Source organism: Poecile atricapillus, chromosome Z (assembly GCF_030490865.1).
Source record: "Poecile atricapillus isolate bPoeAtr1 chromosome Z, bPoeAtr1.hap1, whole genome shotgun sequence".
Taxonomy (NCBI): domain Eukaryota; kingdom Metazoa; phylum Chordata; class Aves; order Passeriformes; family Paridae; genus Poecile; species Poecile atricapillus.
The window spans coordinates 65,738,456-65,757,788 of NC_081289.1; the positions used below are offsets into that span (position 1 = coordinate 65,738,456).

At 54.7% G+C, this 19,333-nt stretch overlaps 1 protein-coding gene across 3 annotated transcripts in view; it reads right to left on the reverse strand.

Moving 5' to 3' along the window:
- The window catches only part of PAX5 (paired box 5), a 130,158-nt gene extending 113,908 nt beyond the window's left edge, over positions 1-16,250 (reverse strand). For 2 of the 3 annotated variants that reach the window (XM_058864675.1, XM_058864677.1), the window contains exons 1-3: positions 15,939-16,250; positions 8,482-8,647; positions 3,953-4,150 (exon numbers count right to left, since the gene is read on the reverse strand). In XM_058864675.1, coding sequence (XP_058720658.1) covers positions 3,953-4,150; positions 8,482-8,647; positions 15,939-15,984 — 410 coding nt within the window. In that variant the 5' untranslated portion in view covers positions 15,985-16,250. Of the gene's footprint in view, positions 1-3,952; positions 4,151-8,481; positions 8,648-12,989; positions 13,033-15,938 lie in introns of those variants that run through there. The other variant, XM_058864676.1, reaches the window with a different exon arrangement.
- Positions 16,251-19,333: the final 3,083 nt, after the last annotated feature.

Consider the following 19,333-nt stretch of genomic DNA (forward strand, 5'->3'; position numbering starts at 1 on the left):
GACCACTTAGCTATCATTGGGCATGCAATGGCAGGAGGCATTAGACACTATTTTTTCAGTGGAGGACACCCACATCAATACAAGAAAAGCCTTTCTGCATTGTGTTCTCCTCATCATTCCCTGAAAGATCAAAGTCAGGCAGGTGGACCCAGGACCACATTTGTGCCCCCAGCCCCAGCCATTAGAGTCACCATGGTGACACTGTACAGAGCCACGGAGTCACAGAATGGTTCAGGTTGGAAGAGACAACAGTTGACAGTAGCTGTCTTGTCCAAGCTCCCTGTTCAAGCAAGGTCATTCCAGAGCACACAGAACAGGATTGCATCTGGATGGTTCTCAGGATGCTTCAGAGTTTGGTCCTTTGGTGGCTTTGAGGAGCCAGTCCTCACTGCCCCGACAAGAGACATCCATAACTACCTGAGCAGCCAGCAGGCCAGCACTGTCTCCCCAGGGAGCTGGAACCTTCTGAGCACAGAGGTTCCAGCAGGCTGTGGTCTGCACTCTAGGGTGCTGGGACACATTTGCAAGGCTGTTCCTAGAGCATTTCAGGTATGGCACTCACATGGACAACTTGGGAAAAGATCAGCTTAGCCAATTTTTGTTTTAAAAAAAAACGTTGGTATAAATGCTAATCTTAAAAGCTGAATGACTACATTTATCATCACTGTGTGCATGCAGTTACTGCTCTGATTGATAGTGATGTCAATGAGAAAAAATTCAGAGATACAGATAAAGCAGAAGACATGTGTGCTGATGCAGGATAGAAGGTACCTTGCTAAGAAGGGAGATTCTGGGCAGATGCTACACACATTGCTCATCTGCCCTTGTGCTATGATAAAACAAAAGATAGGGTCAGAAATACCTCTGGAGATCACACAGTTCTGCCTCAGGCTGCAGCAGAATTGGAACAGGCTGGAAGGAAGCACACCCTTGGTTCATCACACATCCCCCAGCCCCAGGCACTATGTTACAGCAGCAATGCCAGAGTGAACATTTCCCCGCTCTGTGCCAGGCAAACTCCCCTTCCATTCCTGCCTGCCATAAATTTGAAGGAGAGAAGGGAAGCTGTCAGGGGGAGTGGGCTTGGGGGTGAACTTGCAGAACACACAGCAGTTCCTTGCTGGAAAGCCCCCCATAGGCAGGCACAGGGACCACCACTGGCGACACCTGACTCCATCCCAGAAAAGGATGCGCTGCTGTCCCCTTCCCCTCCCATTCCCTGGAGGAGTCTGATGGAGGCTGGCAGCGGTCTGGTCTGCCCACAAGCTGTCTTTCAGCTGCCAGCCCCAGAGTGAAGCTGCTGAGTTTCAGGCACAGCCAGGAGATGGGTTACAGCAACAGACCCCAGAACAGCCACCCCAGTGTGAGAGGCAGGAGCAGCTGGGACAGCAGCTTTGCTGGGAGAGCACAGCAGAAGAGACAGGACCCTGCGTGGTCAAAAGTGGAAACAGCCCACTGCACAAGGCTGTCATGGTGAAAAAAGGGTGTCAGGGCCTTCTGACACATAAACATCTTTATCTCTGGAAGAACAGAGACTGGAGCACTTGAAAGCAGCTGGACAGCTCTCAGCTGATTTGAGCAAAGCTAATCACAATGATTAATTAAGTCTTAATCACACAGTCTTGCTTCTGCTATTGAAGAGTGGCCTATTATTAAAATTAATGGTATTAATTAATAATTATTATTATTCACTCTTACATGGAGGCAGCAGCTCAAACTTGCCTGCTAGAAGGCCCCCTCCATAGTTGACAATATGCTGTGCACAGTCCATCCCCATAAACCCCGATGTTCCACAGGAGCAGCATCAGCATCTTGGGAGGGAGCAGCACAGCCCCAGCAAACACCCCCAGCACTGTGGAGACAGGGACAGGGAACCAGAGTGGTGCCACTGTCCTCCCCTGTGCAGAAATGGCAACTGCAGCAGCAGAGGAGCCACTCAGCGAGATCGAGGCTCAAGTTGGTGCAGCCCCTGATTTGTACCTCAGTGGGGAGCAAGAACATTGTGGTCAGGGGCCTGCATCCTTCCCCACCAGAAAACCCCCAAAGTATACACTCAACGTTAAATATGAGGATAGAACCCACAGACTGCTGGAAATGTAGGATTTAGCATTAAAGCTAAGTGTTTTGATATGAATTCCAGGTTCTTTGTCATATGATTGTTCAGTCTGGGTTTTCACAATGAGCTCCTAAGCTGGCAAAAACAATTCTCTGGGTAAACAGATTGACTCAAACAGATTGCATGCATTTCTTAAAAGGGATTGCAAACCTTTGAGAAAAAAATATCTTAGCCAGAATCACAAGCACATGAAAAAGAATTAGATTTACAGCCAAAAACCTTGGTGACAGATCATGAACTGGGTTTCTGATACAAGGGCAGTGGGGGTGTGGGCATTATGAGTGTGGAAACATACAAGGATGCAGCAAGAGGAACATGGGAACTGGCTCAAAATATGACTGGAAGCTACTTAAATCTCCCTTTTACCTAGAGCTGTGACTGCCTTTTTTGGTAGTTTTTTGGAGGACATGTGAAGTTCTCCTACACAAGAAGAGGACTGCTCCTAACAGCCATGCTTCTCACATGACTGGTTGACTTTAGTGGAAGCAGAGACTTTCCTAAGGTATTTCATATTTTCCTTTACTTTTCCTGGTGTCTAAAACTTCTCAAACCCTCTTTAAACTGAAGACACCATACCCATGGAGTTACTTCATGGTGCTCTGGAGCTTCCAAGTCAGGAGCTCCCAAGCAGGAAAGGCTGCAGATGAACTGACCCATTTCTTCTTTTAATTGCACAAACACATGACTCGACATTTAGTCCATCAAGGCAGAGACTGCACTCTCTGCTAACGCGGGGGAAGCCACTCCAGCTACTCAAGCGGCAACTCCATGAATGCAAATCAGATTGGGATAGCCAATAAAAGAATATTGCATCAATTTATTTCACGTCTGGACACAAATGAGACATTTTATAGCGAGCTGCATTCGAAGAATTTGCATGCAGTTGCACAAGTGAAAATCATCTCACCAGTGTGGTGAGAAGGAAGCCTGGAACAGAGTGAAAATTAACAAACCCTCCTTGCCAGGGCCATGGGTGCCCAAAAGCTCTGCTATTCCAGTATTCATCTCTTCTCTCTGCTGGTCTGGCAAGGCTGGAGATGTCACGTAGTATTTGACTGGGTTTTTCCAGCCCTATACATCACTTGGCTCAGGAGGAAACCATGGGCACAGAAGGTGTAATGGAGAAGGCAGTAGGTTAGAGCCCCAAACCGAGTCTTCCATGAGCCCAGCCCTGACTTGCAAAGCCATGGCAAAACACTCAAACACGGGACTGAGCCTCCAAATGAGATTCCCTGGCATCTTTATAAAAGCAATTCAAGGCCACATAAGTTCCACAATGTAAAAAGCAGACAGTGGAGGCCCTCAGACAGTACCAACCAAATTTCCCTATTGATATTCACACTGAACACAGGCCTGGGCCAATGTCAGCAACACCAATCAAGTGTCAGGCAACAAAATGGTACCTCAGACCTATGCCTTGGGTTCCTTTCTTTTCCAGATGACTGCCACCCTACTTAATGGCCATCTGAGCTTCCCCCTGGGGCAAAGCATGTCCCACTGAACCCCCACCCCCCAGAGCAGAACAGGGGCTTTGTTCCAAGCAAATACATAGCGTCATTCCCAGCAAAATTCTCCTACTCACAGACAGGGGAAAGGGTGGAAAAGAAGCAAAGGCTGGCAGAAGAACCGGCCCACTCCTAGGAAACCCTCATTATCCATGCTGCTTCAGCCACCAAGGTAAGCCCACAGCTGCTCCCCAGGCCCAAGTGCTCCAGGGAAACAGGTGAAACTTCTTTTCTGACAAACAGCCCCGAACATCCAGTCCTTCTAAAAGACAAAGACGTGGTGATAGTGCTTCCACGGAGCATCCCACCCCAGAACTACACCGAGATTTACCTGTTAATGGAACTGACACTGGGCACGGTGTCGTTGTCACACACTCGCTCAGCAAGGAGTCTGTCCCTGATCTCCCAGGCAAACATGGTGGGATTTTGGCGTTTGTACTCTGCAATTTTTTCAACGACTTTGGGTGTGGCGACCTTTGGTTTTGATCCTCCGATCACTCCAGGCTTAATACTCCCGGTTTCATAATACCTGGGACAACATCCAAAACAAAGCTTCAGTTATCACACACAGACAGAGAACATGCTCTGAGATTTATAGAGAACATCATTTCAAGGTAACCAAACCCCAGCAAATCCTGAGATACATCTTCACTTTCACATACACATTTTCTGCCTGTGTGGTTCTTTATCACCTAATAGATTAACTTATAGTAATTGGAATTGGGCCTCAGGATACAATATATATTTTTCTGTAATAGCTAGACAAAAGAAACAACACAAGATTAAAGGGCATGCTGAGATCCAAAATTAACTGAAAATGTGTGTTATTAATCAGCAGTACTGGCAATAATAGAAACAAATCACACCAAAGACCACTTTTTGCAGTGGACTCTTTTGTAGCAAATTACTTTTTTTACAGAAATGCTGTCATTAATATCTACAACTTGTTATGATTCAAAGTTAAATGAAGGCTAGGTATTATATTTTATTTGCACCTCTGGAATAAATACACCAGCATATTTTTTCCTGTTTTCTGATTTTAATATGCATATTATGGTTTTAATAGTTCATATTTTTCAAAATGTATTATTTTCATCATTATGTTTTCAGTAGTTTCAATAACAAATTCCGAGGGAAAGGAAGCTGCTCATGCTCCAGAGGGGTCCAAAGCACGGATCATTTCTGTGACCTGCACTTCCTTGGGTGCAGCATCTTCACCACCAGCAGCAGCTCTGCTGATGCCATGTCCCCAGGAAAGGCGGAGAATGACTTCCCTAAATAAATAAATCTGACCAATTTCTTCACATTAAATCACACAAGATCAGCTGCTTCTGGTAGCTTTGCCATAACACACGGCAGCTGGGTTCCCTGGACCCTGCAAGTCTCCCCCTTCAACACAGTGCTGCACATTCCAGCAAGCGCAGAAATCGCGTCGTACACGCCAGAGTGGAGACCAAGAGTGAAACTGTATTCCTCCATTCTGCAGTCAAGGTGTTCCACACAGGAGGCTCTCTCACAATCCTGAACTTCTTTTGTGTCTTGTGAATTTTCACATGAACAGGTGAAAAATAAACCCTGAAGGTGCCTACCTTCAGCTGCCCTAATCCTGCACGCCCCTTTCATACACAACAGACCCCAACTCCTCCGCCAGCCTTTCAACCAGGTGCCCACCGAGCTGTGCTGGCAGCAGCTCAATCACAATCTCCCACTGCTCTGTGCCTGCATTTCTAGATCAGAAAAAAACTTCCAAGCAGGAAGATAAGACTGCTTATTAATATATTTTTCCCTGCAACTATCTGCCATAACCATTATACAAAAAAAAAAAAAATATTCCTCCATCTTTGAACCCAAGCAGAGCACAAACTGTCTGCACAGCCAAAGTCTTCCTCACTGAAACATGCAACAATGTTCATCAAATTTTTGCCAGGCTATCTGCCCTCAGTGTTTCTGGGAGAGGCGTGTGTGCAGAGCCTAAAGTTCCTTTAAAGAGTGACACCAAATTGTTCATACAGGTCCTCAGATACTCTGTTGGAAATGTTGACTCAGGCCTACCATTCTCCAGAAGCCATTTATACAATATCAATAATGGCAAGTGTTGAGTGTTAAAGATGGATTAGCCCTCCTGCTGCCCCTAAATGCTGTGAGCTTCAGGGCAGAGGGGAAAAATTTTGTTCCTCTCACACCTCCATGAGGACATGACAAAACAACAGCCCTTCTAAAATCTTGCACCTCCAGCCTGAGAACTTTGAGGTTGAGGTTGCTGGCACTACTTCTTTGAGGAGGATGTAGAACACAACCAGACAATACTAGAAATGCTACCAGACAACAAGTCACATTTTTCTCAGATCTAGTCAAAATGATGGAGTTCACTAATACTTCTTACTGCTTTTTTTTTGCCACAGTGCCCATGGTCAGTGCCCTGCAGTCCAGGACTGGCCAAGAGGAGCACTCCCAACTGTGCAGGATGCTGTGCCTGTACAGATTAGCCACTGCTCTCCCATGGCTGATCACTGTGGAAGGAAAGCCAAAGAGGGCCCTTGCCATGGCAATACTGCACTTGTGACGAGCTCACTGGGGGAATAAGCTCTGGTGCCTTCAGAGCAGCAACACCTCTGCTCCCAAACTCTTCAGCCTCTGCCCACCTGCCTGCTGCCATGGTCTCGAGGCCCACCCAGGCACAGGCAAGCCCACAGGAAGGTTCACCCTGCAAGGGAGGTGCAGGACTGGGCCCAGATCCCCCTCCCTGGATGCAGGGGGAGGTCATGACGATAGGGACAGTTCTTACCCTGCACTGTCAGGGACATTCCCCTCCTCTCCACCCTGGAAACGAATCTGGGAGCAGTCACAAGCCTGCAGGCTGCATGGCTGCAGCATCCCTGACTCCCATCTCCATTTTAAAGGCAAGGATGACTGCAGCCAGCATCATTCCATGTGCATCAGTCAGGGCCTTTTGCTTCAGAGAGCTGCAAAGGCAGGTGCAGGGTGGGCACCACCACAGCACCCTCCTCTGAGGGCTAAGAGCTTCACATGCTCTGAAACAGCTTGTTACCTGCCTCTGCATGTTTTTTTAAAGTTGCATCTAGTACTGAAAAATTCTGAAAATTAAATTCCAAATGCAAGGATGTATCATAAGGATTCCCGTTTTTCGCACATGTGCACACATACAAGAAAACATACACACAGAGATGCAATTACAGAGACGTTTTACCCACTGTAATTATTAGTTAGGAAAATAATGAGCTATGAAAATCCAATTTATTGTTGACAACTTTAATGACAGAGCTCTGGAACCTCACTTTGAGCTCTATAGTGCAAATATATCTAACAGCAGACCTTACCTGCTAAAATAAAACCATCCCACTTTTGTCTGGTGGGTAAATAAATTGCCTGTTTCCAAGCTGGTTTTTTAGTCCTGATGGGGATTGGTGACAGTTCCAGTGCAACACTGAGCATCACCAGCCAGGCAGGGAGCAGGAGCCTGTGCTAGCTGCACATGTGGGGCCATAACCAGGTGAAACAGCCTGTGGTGGGCAGCATGAAGCCCATGGAAAGTTTTCTTCTCTACACCAGTCCAGGCATTTGTGTTCTCAAAACTGCCGCAGTAGCAGCACATGTAGGTTACAGGGAAGGCATATCCCTGAGAGGAAGGCATGAGGGAGACAGCAGGAGCGTCGAGTGCAGCCTACACAATGCGGCTCTGAAACTGAGCAGGGATGTGGAGCTGCTGCTCATGAGTCTGAGCAAGTAGAGGTGAGATGGTCGTGCGGAAAACAGCGACAAGGACTGCAAAACCAGGGGCCTGTGACTCTGACAAATCTGAACACTAATATGGCCACTGATTGATCAGTGATGCTACAAAACAAAAAGGCCTTAATCGTCTTTGCAGCTATGCTATGTCCAGGAAACCACATTTGTTAGGAATTGCAAAAAAAAAAAAATTAAAATAAAAATACTAAAATTCTTAACAGTGACATTAACTGTAAAATCTTAGCAAACAAGTCAGTAATCAACTTTTCCAGATGATAAACACTTTGTAAAAAAAAGTCCACTTAACGTAAATTGCCCAAGTCTGTGAGAATATCTGGGGTTCAAAACCATTTGAAAATGGTAATTCACACAAATTAGGTATAGGTTTCCACAGAAGACTGAGAAATCAAAAAGGGAAAAAGCAAGCATGGCAATTTTTTTACCTGAATCTACACCAAATTTTAAAACGCGATCAGGAAATAATATTAATTCTGGGTTTAATATCTTGTTGCCATAGTGCTTGGAGCAGCTCCTGGCTGAACAGACAGCTACTCCCATAGTAGCCAAAATATCTGCAAGATGGTTACTAGTTACTTATGGTGTTCTGGGTTCTCTTAATCCAGTAGAAGGCTGGAAAAAGACATTTAATTATAAACAGTGGAAGAGATTGCAGAATAGCTTGCATAAATGTACATGCCGCAATGCTGATGAAATATATAATGATAATATTGTTTAAAAAGAGTTCTACTCAAGAAGCAAAACAAGTAATTTCCACAACTTCTACTTTTTTCACATTTTGCTGAGTATGACTCCCAGATTTCCTTTCCTGTTCAGAGCAGACAAGTGCAGGACATGCACTACATATACAGCAAATTCTCACAGCATTCTGCACTTTGCATTAAAAGAACCCTCAAGAAACTAACAGGAGCTAAGAAGACCTACGGATATTGGCTCTTTCTTTCCTTATCTGACATATAAAACCACGACTGCCTGGGAAGTTGCTCCCCTCACTCGATCAGTCGCCTGTCTCCATTTGTTTGCAGCCTCTCGTTCTGGGATTGGCACGGACACTTTTCTCTTGACAGACACAGAAGGATTTTCCATCCCCTTTACCTGCCAAGTATTTTGCTGACACAGCCGTGGCTGACGCGGAGCTGCCGGGAGATGTCACAGGGCCGGACCCCTTGGTGGGCGAGCTCCACGATCCTCTGACGAACAACATCTGGGAGAGGGCGGCCGTTCACAAAAACACCCCCCAGCTGGTTCACGCCTCCATGTCCTGAAACACACAGGGGAGGGGGAGAAGGGCAGGAGAAGAGCTGTGTGAGAGTTTCAGACGCCTCAGGGCAGAACGTGCAGCCTCCCCAGAGCGGTCCGATTTCCCCAGGAGCAGCAGGGACGTGACCTCACTGCCGCAATGACACTTTACTGGAGGGGAGGACCCTCCCGCCTGAAGGCAGATCGGGAAAGCGGCCACAAGGAACCCCTCAGCCGCGTCCGGCAGCCTCCTCCCGGAGCCGCGGTAGCGCAGCCACCGGCCCCAGGGCAGCCCCGCTGCTGTCCCGAGCGGAGGCGAGCGGAAAATGAGGCTGGGTGATCACTCAGCCCACATACTGCCTCTGTCTAGGCACGGAAAGATATGTGAAATGAAACACGCTGTGTTTTGTTTTGTTTTTTCCCCAGATGCCTTGAATTAATCAAGTGGGGGAAGGGGAAAAGACAAGAGAGGAAGACAGAGAGGAAGGAAGAAAGAAAGACAAGACAGAGAGGAAGGAAGAAAGAAAGACAAGACAGAGAGGAAGAAAGAAAGACAAGACAGAAAGACAGAGAGAAAGACAGAGAGAGAGAAAGACAGAGAGAGAGACAGAGAGAAAGAAAGAAAAGAAAGAGAAAGAAAGAAAGAAAGAAAGAAAGAAAGAAAGAAAGAAAGAAAGAAAGAAAGAAAGAAAGAAAGAAAGAAAGAAAGAAAGAAAGAAAGAAAGAAAGAAAGAAAGAAAGAAAGAAAGAAAGAAAGAAAGAAAGAAAGAAAGAAAGAAAGAAAGAAAGAAAGAAAGAAAGAAAGAAAGAAAGAAAGAAAGAAAGGCATTCTACTCCTAGAATTTACAGCAGTCTTAGCAGATATTATGATCCCCCAAATAAAACATGAACACTTGGGCAAGCCCAGTATGAGACTCCTTTTTGAGCAGATTTTCACTGTTCACCTTTAGCAAAGTTAATTAAATATCTGATGGGATGCAAGACCCGCTTGGAGGAATAGCAGACAAACTGTGTAAACCCAATGAACACCCATTAATTCCATGTACTAGAAGGTAATATAACTAACCCTTATGCTATTATGCATTCAACTACTTTTATTACAGAGGGGTGGACAAGCTCAAAACAAGCCATATAGTACAGATGCCAATTCTGGAACAAAACTAATAAAGAAATTCTCTCTGTTTGAGCAGGGTTGAAAGTGTACTGAGTAAGCTGGCAAGCCAAATGCCTCAGTGTTATATATATATATATTTATATTCTATTTTATTTCAATCTGGTTATTTCGCTATTGATAAACTGCTGTCAAACTTTACGAACACCTCTTAGCATTGCAAGGACACATAATGAACCCCCGTGAAGTACGTGATGTTAAATGCTGTGGCGAGCAGACAAGAGCCTGCTCTGCCTTCATCGGTGTGAGAGGCAGACTGCCAGCGGCGGCTTGGCGCTTCCCTCCCGTGCGCCGGAAGCAGACACCGGGGCTGGGACTCCTGCCTGCATGGGTGCCCTGCTGCCCGGGACACCGCCACTAGCTGTGACACACACCTCGGTGGCGGAGGCAAACGGGACCTGCCCGGAGGACTGCGGGGAATGAGACCTCGGGCTCCTCAGGGCTTCAAGTGAGAGGAATCACACACAGCTGGTTCAGTCTGAGCGGCAAGATCCGGTGGTGGTGGTCGGGTAAGGGGAGAAGAAGGGAAGGGAGAAGAAGGGAAGGGAGAAAAGGAAGGAGAAGGAAGGAGAAGGAAGGGAAGGAAGGGGAAGGAAGGAAGGAAGGAAGGAAGGAAGGAAGGAAGGAAGGAAGGAAGGAAGGAAGGAAGGAAGGAAGGAAGGAAGGAAGGAAGGAAGGAAGGAAGGAAGGAAGGAAGGAAGGAAGGAAGGAAGGAAGGAAGGAAGGAAGGAAGGAAGGAAGGAAGGAAGGAAGGAAGGAAGGAAGGAAGGAAGGAAGGAAGGAAGGAAGGAAGGAAGGAAGGAAGGAAGGAAGGAAGGAAGGAAGGAAGGAAGGAAGGAAGGAAGGAAGAAGAGAGGCAAAAAGAAAAGGAAAGAACAGGAAGAAAAGGGTAGAGAAGGCATCATTAAGACATGCCTTCCTCAGGGAAGGGGCCGACTCTACCCCCGGAGCCCGTCCCCAGTCCCCGGAGGCCGGCAGGAACCGGGCCTGCTCAGACTGGGAGCATCGACCCTCCAGGCGCCGGAAACAAAGGCTGGGGCCACCACCGTCCCTTCCTCCAAACACGCCACAGCCCCGGGCAGCGGCACCGGCGCCGAGCCCGGTTCCTGCCCACCGGTGCCTCTCTGCCGGGCGGCTGCGGGCCGGGGGCCCCGTCGGGCCGGGGGCTGCCGGAGCAGCGGAAGAATTGAGCTCCGTGCGCAGCTCGGTGCGGGGGTGAGGCAGCCGCCCCACACCGGGCCCCTGTCCTCAGCCCGGGTCCTCCGCAGGGAGCACGGACGGGTAGAGACTCGGGGGCTATTTCAGAATTAGGGAGCACCGATGAGGGTTCCGCGGGCCTAACCCAGAGCCACGCTGCAGCCGAGGCCGGAGGGGAGCGAGTGGAGGCGAAGGGAGGCTGTCCTGGGCAGCCGCCGAGGCGGGTCGGGGCCGCTCCGACTGTGCCCAGCCCTCCTCGTCCACCTCGCGGCCCCGGACGGCAGCGGCCACCGGCTCTGCCCATGCGGGACGAGGAAGCAGCGGGGACCGTGCCGGCGCCAGAAAGGACCGAAATCTCGCTCGGGACCGCCCCGGCCCCAGACACCGTTCCCTGCGGCCGTGCTTCCACCCCGCTCCTCCCGCTGCCCCCGGCTCCCCGTCCTCCTCCGCCTTTTCGCACGGGGGTCCCGGCCCCACGTCCACCCTCACGCCCCCGAGAAGCCGTAGGTCCGGAGATCGTTTGGCAGCAAATGGCCCCGGAGTCTTCCCGGCCGCGGTAGGGACCGGAGGAAACGCAACGACGTTTTGGTTTTATTCCTTCTGTTTGCTCCGAAATTCCTGAGGACGACATCGATTTTTCACAGCCCCGAATGACGGCAGAGGCGCCGCTGAAAACCTGCCACGGCTGCTCCCGCCTGGGTGTCCGGCTCCACGCTGGAGCCCATCCTCTGTGCGCTGCGTGTCCGCTCGCCACGCCGGGGCTCCGGCGGCGGGGGATTCCGCTCCCACCCCCCCACCCCGCCCCCGCACCGCACCGCACCGCACGCAGTGGGCTTTCCGACCTTAAAGTTCGCCTTTGAAAAAAAGTGATTTGGTTCAATGCCGGGAGAGAAAAACCCGCGGGGGTCGAGCGCTGCATTGCCGCGTGAGGTGAAGTCCGCTTTCACAGGGCGGCAGAGCCCGTCACCGGCCGCCGTCCCAGCTCTGGACAACTCCAGAAATCGAGCGGCGGGAAGAGGGATGGGAAATGGGCCGATGAACGGGAAGAGCGGAAAGGACAAGGGAGAGAAGGAGGGAATCTCCAGTTCCGGAGCTCGGTGGTTTATTTTGCCAACAAATTTCTTTGAGCCGAAAGGCAGCGGTGCACCGGGAAATGAGATTAGTTCTACCTTAAATTCCCTCTCAATCTCTCTCCGTAATGCAGCGTTTAACTCACCGTGAGAGAAGATGTCATTTCACATAACACTGTGCTAATGGATAAGTCTTCCCCGACCTCTCAAGCACAACAAATCTCGGGCGAACCCATCGCGCACGACCTGTTAACTTCACCGGCTGCCCGCTCCGCCGCCCCACGCCGCGATCGTGACGCCATTCTTCGGGGTTTAAAAAGACAGAAATTTTCCCTCCAGCCCAGCTCCTCGCCTTTTGCATTAGTTCAATTTGTCTGGGGTTTTAGGAGGCTTCTATTTGTTTGTTTGTTTGTTTAAGGGGGTTTAGTTTTTTGTCTTTTGCTGTTTGTTTTTTTTCTTTATATTTATTTATTTCCAATTAACGAATTTCAAAATGTTGAGAAAGAGAAAGAATATCGTGCAGCAAACTTTTCCGTTTGTCAGAAATACCTGGCGGCTTTTTTCCCGGATATTTGATTTAGGGCGAAAAATAAACATATGCACATATATGTAACATCTATGTAACATCCATGTGCACATTCATCCATGTACACAAGCGCCCGTCCATATGTACCGATGGCTGTACATACGTCTAGTGTTTATATATCCATCTGTACACACACGCAGTGATATCGGCCCTTTCTCTACGGGAAAACAGCCCCCGGACCAGGTCGCTCCCCGGCACCCCTCCGCCGGCCGTCCTCCGTCACACCGATCTTGGCGGGGGGAAGAGAACGTCGGCGGGCAACCCGAGATGGCCAGCGGAGGGAGACGATCGCGCGGAGCCCGTCGCGCCCGCTCAGACAAGTTGAAGGGCAGCCACTTACTGTGCATCGCTGCGAACGGGTCGTGCTTACAGTGTATTTCCATCGGAGCGGTCCGGGGGCGGGCGACCTCGCCGAGCTGATCTCGATTCGCCGGCGGCGATCGGGTTTCGGGCTGGGGGAGGGAGCCCGCGAAAAAAGACGGAGACCGACCAGAACCAAACAAACAAATAAAAAACCCCAAACAAACACATAAAAACAGAACAAAAAACCAAAAACAGCAACCTAAAAAACCTAAACCAAACCAAACAAACAAACAAAAACCAAAACCAAAAAGGAAAAAAAAAACAGAAAAAAAGAAAAAAATTAAAATAACCAAAAAAGGGTGAAAAATAAAATAGAACAAAACCCCTCAAAAAGCGAAGAGTCCTGCCTCGAAAGGGGTTGCGGTATCCAAGAGCGCTGGCCGAATGCGGTTCCCGCGCCGCTCGCTGCCTCCAGAGGCTCCGTCGGGGGGCCGCGGAGCGGCCGCCCCGGGCTAAGCCACTGGTCCAGCCGCTTCCCGGGCGGCTGCCGATGCGCAGCACCCACCGCCGGGCTTCGGGGCGGTACTGGGCGCGGAGAGGGGCGAGCGCCTCTGTCCGGCGGACCGGAGCCCAGCGCTGCCCGCCCGACGGCTCTTTGTGCTGGCGGTGCCGGCGGCTGCGCGGCGGCGGCGGCCGGGGCGGGCGGCGGCGGGGGCGGGCGCCCCGTCCGCGGGGCTCGGTCCCGGGGCGGCGGCGCGCTCCGCCTGTGCCGCCCCCCGCTGCGCCGCTCGCAGCAACTCGCGGCGCCGGGCGGGGCGGCGGCGGTGGGCGAGGGGAGCGGCGGGGGAAGGTGTGCGAGAGGGCGGGGAGCGGGATGGGGGCCGGGCTCGCCGCGGCCCCGCGGGACCGGGCCGCCCCGTCAGCGGCCGCCGTCCGACCTGGGGCGCCGGCGCGGAGCGATCATCGCTGACCGCCCGCCCGCCCGTCCGCCGGGGCCGGGGCCGGGGCCGGGGCCGGGGCCGGGGCCGGGGCCGGGGCGCCCCCTCCCCTCTCTCCCTCCCTCCCCTCCGCCCGCCGTCGGCCGCCGGGGCGGCGGCGCCTGGCTGGCTCGGGCGGTGCGCCCGGCGCGCTGCCGGCCGGCGGCGGGCGGCGGGGGTTGTGGCGGGCGGCGGGGGCGGGGGGCGCGGGCGGCGGGGGGAGAGGGCGGGGGAAGGGGGAGGGGGAGGGGGGGGTCCGTCGGGGCCGCCCCGGACCGGCCCCGCCCCGCGGCGCGCGCGGAGGGGGCGGCGGGCGGCGCTTCAGCACCGCGCGGGCGGACAGCGGCGGGGGCGGGGCCGGACCGTCACTCAACGCCGCGGCCAATCGCAAAGTTCACTTGCTGCCGCCCCGCATTGGCCGCCCGGCAGCTGCGCTGCCTATTGGCGGGCTGCGAGCCAATAAAGGGCGGGGGCGTGGCCGCAGCCCCGCGGGTCCGTCCGGAGCGCAGCCACTCGTGACCGGGCCGTGGGTGGGTCCCCGCTGGGACCTGCGGCCCCCGGGCCCGGCACCTCCGACGGGCCGTCCTGTGAGCCTGGGTCAGCCGGTGGCCCCCGTGGCCGTTGGTCTGGCCGGTGCCTGGACGGCGCGTGTCGGGACCGTGGGTTCCCGGCGCCCCCGGGAACCCGGGCCGTGGGTGCGGGCGCGGAGGAGCCGGCCCGATGCTGCGGGTCACGGGCGTTTTCCGCCTGCTCGCGCTGCAGGCGGCGGCGCCTGGGCTCGGTGGCCGCCGCGCTCAGAAGCGGCGGGTTTGTTCCAGTCAGGCCGCCGCGCCCGCGGGTCCCGCCCTGCGCCGGTGCTGCCCGGCCGAGAGCCTCGACGGGCCCGGAGCCCTGGACAGGCTCCCTCGCCTCACGGGTGACCCTGGCGGCGTGGCACAGCCCCGCTGAACCGACGGCCTCGGCCCCGCCGCCCGGGTGTCCTCCCGCGGGGATCTTTTGTAGGGACGAAGGTGCGGGAGAGTTGAACCCGCCGTCCAGGGCCGAGACCTTCCGGCCTCGCTGAACCCTTTAGGTCTCGGTGGCAGCGGGGCTGTGGCCCGGCCCCCGCTTCGGCAGCGCGGGACCGGCGTCCGCAGGGGACGGCTGTGAGCGGGCCGAGTTTTCGTTGAAGTCGAAACTGCCGGGCGCGGCCGAGCCGGCACCGCGGAGGCGGCACGCAGTCCGGCCGGAGAACGGCGAGGGCTGATCCTGCGCAGCCTCGCAGCCCAGCCGGGGTCCTGCTGCCGCTCGGCATCTCGGCTCGGGGCGGCCGTCGGGGGTGGCAGGCAGGCTGGGCCCAGGGTTGCCGCAACGTCCTGCGCGGAGGGGACGAGCGGGCAGGCAAGGCTGGCTCATCCTGCCCTGCCTCCATTCCTGTCATAACCCCCCCCGTTCTCCTCCTTCTTCCTGCACACCCCGTACTGAGGTGAACACCCTTCGGCCCAACTCTCTACAGGGGCAGAGGCGACAGAGGCTTTGGAGCGCCCTGCCCCGGGGCCCCCGGCCCTCCCTCGTCATTCTGCCCGGCCGAGGCAGCGCTGTCGGTGCTGCTGCCCCTGCGGCCACCCCCGCTCCCGGCCGCCTCCGCCGCGCCATGAAATGCTTTATCGATTAAACGATTATTCAGGCGATTTAACTAATAAAAGCCTCCATCGATCGCTTCGGAATTGCATTCCGCTACCGAGCCGTCAGGCCGCCTCCGCGCCCTCCACCGCCCGCGCTGCCCGCAGGGACGCCGTGACGGAGCTCCCGCAGCCTCTCGCCAATGCCCGGTCCCTGCCGTCCCGCCCAGCTGGCCCCAGCCGCGGGGCAAACGGAGATTCGGAGATCTCAGCAGCCCGCCGCGCCCCGACGGCCTCGCGGGGAACTGGTCCAACCCCGCGCGCTTCTGCCTCGCGTCCCCGCTCAGTTCGGCGCCCCCCTGGTCCGCGGAGCCACCGGGCTCTCCGCAGCCCCTGCCCGACTCCCACCTGTGCGGCCGGTTCGGGATGTCGCGTAGGTTTTCTCCAGCTCCATTCCGGTTCTTCAGGACTTGGGGAAAGGGAGGCAAGAAAAAGTTTCCACGTCGTATTGCAACCTCTTCCTTTTCCCTCTTTTTTTTTCCCCTTTTCTTTTTATTGTTTTGTGTTCTTTTCTCCTTCTCTCCTTTTTTTTTTTTTTTAATTTTCCGTTTTTCTTTTCCTCCTTTTTGGTTTTTTGTCTTTTCTTCTCTTCTCTTTTCTCTTCTTTATTTTCTTTTTTCCCTCTTCTTTCTTTTCTTTTTTTTTCCTTCTTTATTTTCTCTCTTTTTTTTCCTTTTTTTCTTTTTTCTTTTTTTTTTTTTTTTTTTTTTTTTGTAAGGGGCTCTCTCAGGTTGGAATAATTCAACTCTTCCGCTCCCCGCCGAGCTTTTGCAGCTGATCACTGAGCTGAAACTAAACGTTTTAGGTGGAAAAAAGCCTCTGAAGGAACCGTGAAATGATTAAGAAACTAAAGAGCTCCTCGCCATGTGAGATCATGTCCTGTTCTCTAAAACATCACAAGATGTCCCCAGACGCAGCCAAAACCCAGGAAAACTCTGACATATTCTGTAGCAGGAATCAAAGTTTGCTCGCAGCCGGCCGCCCCCCGAGAGCTCCGCCGCCCCGGCAGCGGCGGCGGCACCTGCCCGCTCTGCCTCCGCTGCCCCAACCTGTCACCAACTTTTCAGTAGACCGACTTCCCCTTCCCGGGCCGGGGGTGACGCTGCCGCCCCCGGGGCCGCGCTCCCCGCCGGGCCGGGCCGCCGCAGGGGCGGGACAGGGAGCCGTCTGCGGACGCCTGGGGGTGACGGAGAGACCCCCGCGCCCACATCCCTCCGGGCCTGCCCTCTCCTGCCCCGCTCCCCTTGACGAGGGACAGCCCCTGAACTGCGGCGGGGTCCGGAGAACAGCGGCCCAGTGGAGGCACGGGGGCCCTGAGCAGGATTTTCCCGGCCCAGGGGGGGCTTCACTCGGGCTTCCCCCCGTACCTCCCATTCACATGGCGAATGCAGACCCACGGCCGCTGGTGGGGAGAGTTAAAGGGAAAAAAATTACGAGGCTTCGACCGCTCCTAGGTTTATCAGTTTATTTTTCAGCAAAACGACTGGGGCGGGGGGACGAGAAAAAACGGCCCTTCCCAAAGGTCAAAACAAATTTCAGCTCCAAGCCAGGCGGGCAGTCCCGCTTCTCGCTCCCATCAGCGCCTGGAGCCGTACACCCGCGCACACTCATGGCCCGCAGCCCATCTCCCGCGGAGCCCGCCGAGACACGGGATCGATCCACTGGCGTGGTGGCAGGTGGGCTCTGCTCCGCTCCCCTGCCCGAGCTACCCCCTCTGCCCTACGGCCACCGGCGTGCCGTGATATCGAGCAAGGGGCAGTGGGGTTTGGGAGTGGGGCACACCGCCGCTGCCCGCCAGCGGAGCGGCCCCGGAGCCCCGCTCGGGGTGCTGCCGGGACTGGGGATGTGCCGGGCTTAGAGACGCGAGGCCGACGAAGGGGCTCTCTCCCCGCTGCCTCACCCGGAACAGCCTCGCCACCCCCCACCACGCCGGCCCCCGCTGAGAGCTGACATGGACACAAATCTGTTTCTAAACGCTATCATTTCTCTCCCGGCCATCCCGCCTTCAACGAAGCCGCATCCTAAGAGCGGCGGCCTCGCGGGGTTCCGCGGCTGGGCCCGAGCAGCCCTACGGGACCCCCGGCCGCCCGGCTCCGAAAACTGTGGCCTCTCTCTTTTGCTTCCCTTCCCACCAACCTTTCTTCGCTCTCGTTTTCTTACACAGAAATAGCCTCGCCGGAGCTTTCCTCCAGCTTGCCCTGAAGCGCGACCTGCCGTGCCACCCGCCGCTCCAGGGTAGGGGGTTCTTCCCAGGAGGAGGTGCCCCCACAGAAGCGGCGCAAATGCACGGCAGACCCCGAGCCCCTTCTCGTGCCTTCAGGCGCTCGCCTTGCCTCTCACGACCCAGCCGGCCTCGGCAATGCGAGCAGCCCAGGAGCGCTCCTCTGACCTCGCGCAGGAAAAGGAACGAAAAACACTTTATTGTCCTAAAACCAGGCCGCGGGGCTCCCGCCTCCCCTTCTGCCGCCCGACACGGCCTGAGAGAGACCACGGGGAGACGGCGGCGGGGCCGCAGCGGGGCAGGCCAGGCACCACGCGTGTGCCAGCGCGGCCGTGACTGCAGAGACGTGCGAGCACCGACCCGCGTAGGCCCGCGGGCTGAGCAGCTCTGCAAGGTGCGCAGCTATGCGGGCTGGGGGACAAGGAGCCGTCCCCAGCCACGGTCCTGCCTGCCGGGACCGCGCGGGCTCCCCCCGATCCCGCTCGGCCATCCCCGCTGCCGCGCTAACGAAAACAACGCGGAGGCTCCGGCGGGGATCGGCCCTCCTCGCCCCTTGCCAGCGGGGGAGGGCTGGGACCCGCTCTGCTGTCCGAGCGGTGACCTCCGGAGCGCGGCTGCGGGACCCCGCCGCGCCCTAGCACCGACCTTCGCGGTGCTGGGACCGGGGGTGGGATTTAAGGCCTGGGGCGAGGACCGGTGCCTCACGGACGCCTAGAAGAAACCGCTGCTGTCTCCATGAAGGGGCAGAGCCTCGGGAGCCGGCAGGGTTGGGCGCTGCCAGGATCCCCTAGGACGATCCCTGGAAAATGTCTCCGCTCTCGCCAGAGCAGCATCTGAGAGGGCAGAGTCGTGCCATGGCAGAAATCCCCGGGGAAGGTGTTCTCGGGGTCAGATCACTGCAACACTGCAGCTACAGCTGAGGGGTCCCGACCCTGGCATGTCCTGGACCACACTTTGGAGTGATGCTGTGCTTTCTGCAGATGGAAGAGTAAAACGGCAATGAAGAGGAAAAAAAAAAACCGTGGCTCAGCAGAAATCTGGGTTTGGAGTTTTCCGAGGACAATTATTGTTGCCTGCCCTCACTGAAGAGAGAAGATCAGGAACCCGGGCCAACCTTTTGTCCTTTTACATCTGATGCATAACGTTAGGACGTGAAGGGTTGTCCTCCCACCCTACAGCGCTCACACTCGTCCTGCAACACCCGAGACTGCGAGGGGCTTGGCCTAACACACCTGTCACCCAACACACCTGGAGTGGCCGGAGCAGAGCACCTCGCTTCCCCAGGTACTGGCCTGCACTGCTCCTAAAGCTGTCTCCTCTCCCTGTATTTGAGGGGATTGGAGTGGCACAGGTTACAGGGAGCATCCAAAGACCTGCACCACCTTCACAGTTATTTGCATTTTCTCGTATTTGTATAAAACACATCAACACCAAACACAGGCGAGAGGAAGCGCTGCTACGAATTCTACCAATTCAATCCGGTTTGGCAGCATTAGGGGGAAAGGGGGGAGGGAGGAGGGAA